The sequence below is a fragment of the Olea europaea genome, chromosome 6 (assembly GCF_002742605.1).
Source record: "Olea europaea var. sylvestris chromosome 6, O_europaea_v1, whole genome shotgun sequence".
Taxonomy (NCBI): domain Eukaryota; kingdom Viridiplantae; phylum Streptophyta; class Magnoliopsida; order Lamiales; family Oleaceae; genus Olea; species Olea europaea.
This window is the reverse complement of record NC_036242.1, coordinates 11,625,694-11,628,017: the sequence shown is the minus strand read 5'-3', so window position 1 is coordinate 11,628,017 and position 2,324 is coordinate 11,625,694. Positions and strand designations below refer to the sequence as shown.

The window sequence follows — 2,324 nt, the reverse complement described above, 5'->3', positions numbered from 1 at the left end:
ATATGATCCGATCAATTACGAGATATGGAGTTGTGTCAATCTCGATCATCAATCATATCTTTCACTCCACTATTAAGTCAATATAAATCGAAAACTCCTTTTCGACTTATGAGTACACCTTGGCCAAGGATTTGATCATTGACTTAATTGGATGAAACACAGATCATAATCTCCTACTATCTAAGAGTGACGAATCCTTTATTGATCAATCACAACCTTCATACGATTCTTGACGTACCCGAACGATGTCGTATTAGCGGCCCTTTTCAGAGCAACATCCAACACCGCCAAAGTATGACTGTCCTCATATAAGGTACCATGACGACCTCAAGTCAAAGGACCAATTTCACTACCGAACGTTAGAGATTAACCACCGACACTCAGATAGTTATCCATGTGGATTCTCTCGACGGGTCTCCAATGTTTTGTTCTATAACAAACATCCACGTGTTCACTTAAGTGTTACCACACTTTAACTTGTGAGATCAGCTACTTACTTCACAAGTAAGAAATGCCACACGTGATGGTCTATCCGTAATAACGATATCCGTATCTCGTTATTACTTACGACCACGGATAATTTAAGATTCAATCAGATGTAATTTGTATCTCACAATCACAACTCCTTGTGATTAATAAATTACAAATATTTGAATCTACGGACTCTATTATTTATTTAATTGTCTATTAATTAAATAATAGATCTGCCATTTAATTGCATTAATTATATATAAAAGTATTTATGTTCAAAGTCGATTGGACCTAGGGCATAATACTTACATTCGACAGATAGCCCGACGCTGGTGCTGTACCCTTCTGCCAGCTCATTGGAGCCACCGCCGTATTTCCTGTAGTATGATTTTTGAAAGGATTTGACCAAACCGACACCGCAAATGGCCCCCAAACATTGTGCCACCATGTACATTACTGCCCGGATCAAAGACACTTTTCGGGCCAAAAACAGGCCAAAAGTCACTGCTGGGTTTATATGCCCCCCTGCATGCACACAGATCACTCAAATTACACTATTTTTGGTGAACAAATTAAGCATCTGCATGTTTAGAGGGAATTTTATTCTTGTTCTAAATGTTCAGTTAAATATGATGATGGCGTTAATCACTTTATTAAAAATTGTGATACTACTCTAACAAAGTAAAGATTTTAAAATGAAACCCCAAGATTTTTCCAAACCCCAACATGCTCACAGAGTTATTTGATCCTTTAGGCTACCTGTTTGGCAATCATTAAACTGAGCTTTTCAGAAAAATGAGTTTCGAAATACTGATTTTTTTTGAGATTTTGTGATTACTGGTTAAAAAGTATGAAAAAAGTTAAGAATTTACGTACAAATTATTTTGTTGAAAATGAGCTCGAGAAAAAAATGAGTTTTCTTATTGATTGTCGAACATGGATTTAATATACAAGCACAAGAAGTTCATGTGAATAATTCGATCTATTTAAAGCTTAAAGGAGCATTCAATTTCCAACATTGCACGAAATATGTTGACAATAAATCTCACGTCACTTAACATATAAAAATAAGAACCAAGAGATTGATCTAGGGCTTGTTTGGTAGTGATTTTGAAAATTGATTTTTTGACCGTCGGAAAAAAAAGTGGGTCCTACCCGTGAGAGTGGAAGTAAAAAATGACAGCTTGAATAGTGAAATAACGATCAAAAAATTGATTTTTTGGAGTGAAAAATCAATACCAAACATTCACCTAATCTTCTTAATTATAATGTTGACGTTTTAAGATAGAATCTTGATGCTCAATGTAAAGAAAGAAAAACTAACCAGAAATTCCAGCAGTGCAGTAGACAAGAATGAAGATCATGCCTCCAAAGGCCCATGCAATACCAAGAATTCGCACACCACCACACTGGTCACCCTTCAAGTCAGTATCAAGATGGCTCTTATACCCAATTACAGTCAAAACTGTAATGTAAAGAAATAGTAAAGTGGCTATGAACTCAGCTATTAAAGCTCTGTAAAACGACCACTTCGTCAGCTCCTCTGTGTCGATGAGCGGCGCCGGCGGTGGATCATGGTAGTCCTTGGCCATGAACGACTCGTGATTCGCCACCCCTACGTCCTTCATCAAATGTAAATATGGATACAGAAAATATGTATGTATATCAAGAATCCAGGGAATGATGACTGAGGGAGAGATATAGTGTTACAATCCAATTTTTATAGTCAAAAATTCAAATATTGACTAGTCAAAGTCAATCAAGGACTCAAATGAAATTAAATATTTTATTTGGGTTATTTTGCAATTGGCAAAATATAAAGGTTGAATTGGATATATTTAAAAGTTTGGAAT

At 35.9% G+C, this 2,324-nt stretch overlaps 1 protein-coding gene across 1 annotated transcript in view; it reads right to left on the bottom strand.

The window, feature by feature from the left end:
• The window catches only part of LOC111395846 (aquaporin PIP2-1-like), a 21,447-nt gene extending 19,348 nt beyond the window's left edge, over positions 1-2,099 (bottom strand). Inside the window, exons 1-2 of the mRNA XM_023022035.1 lie at positions 1,796-2,099; positions 788-996 (exon numbers count right to left, since the gene is read on the bottom strand). Coding sequence (XP_022877803.1) covers positions 788-996; positions 1,796-2,099 — 513 coding nt within the window. The remainder of the gene's footprint in view (positions 1-787; positions 997-1,795) is intronic.
• Between the last annotated feature and the right edge of the window lie 225 nt (positions 2,100-2,324).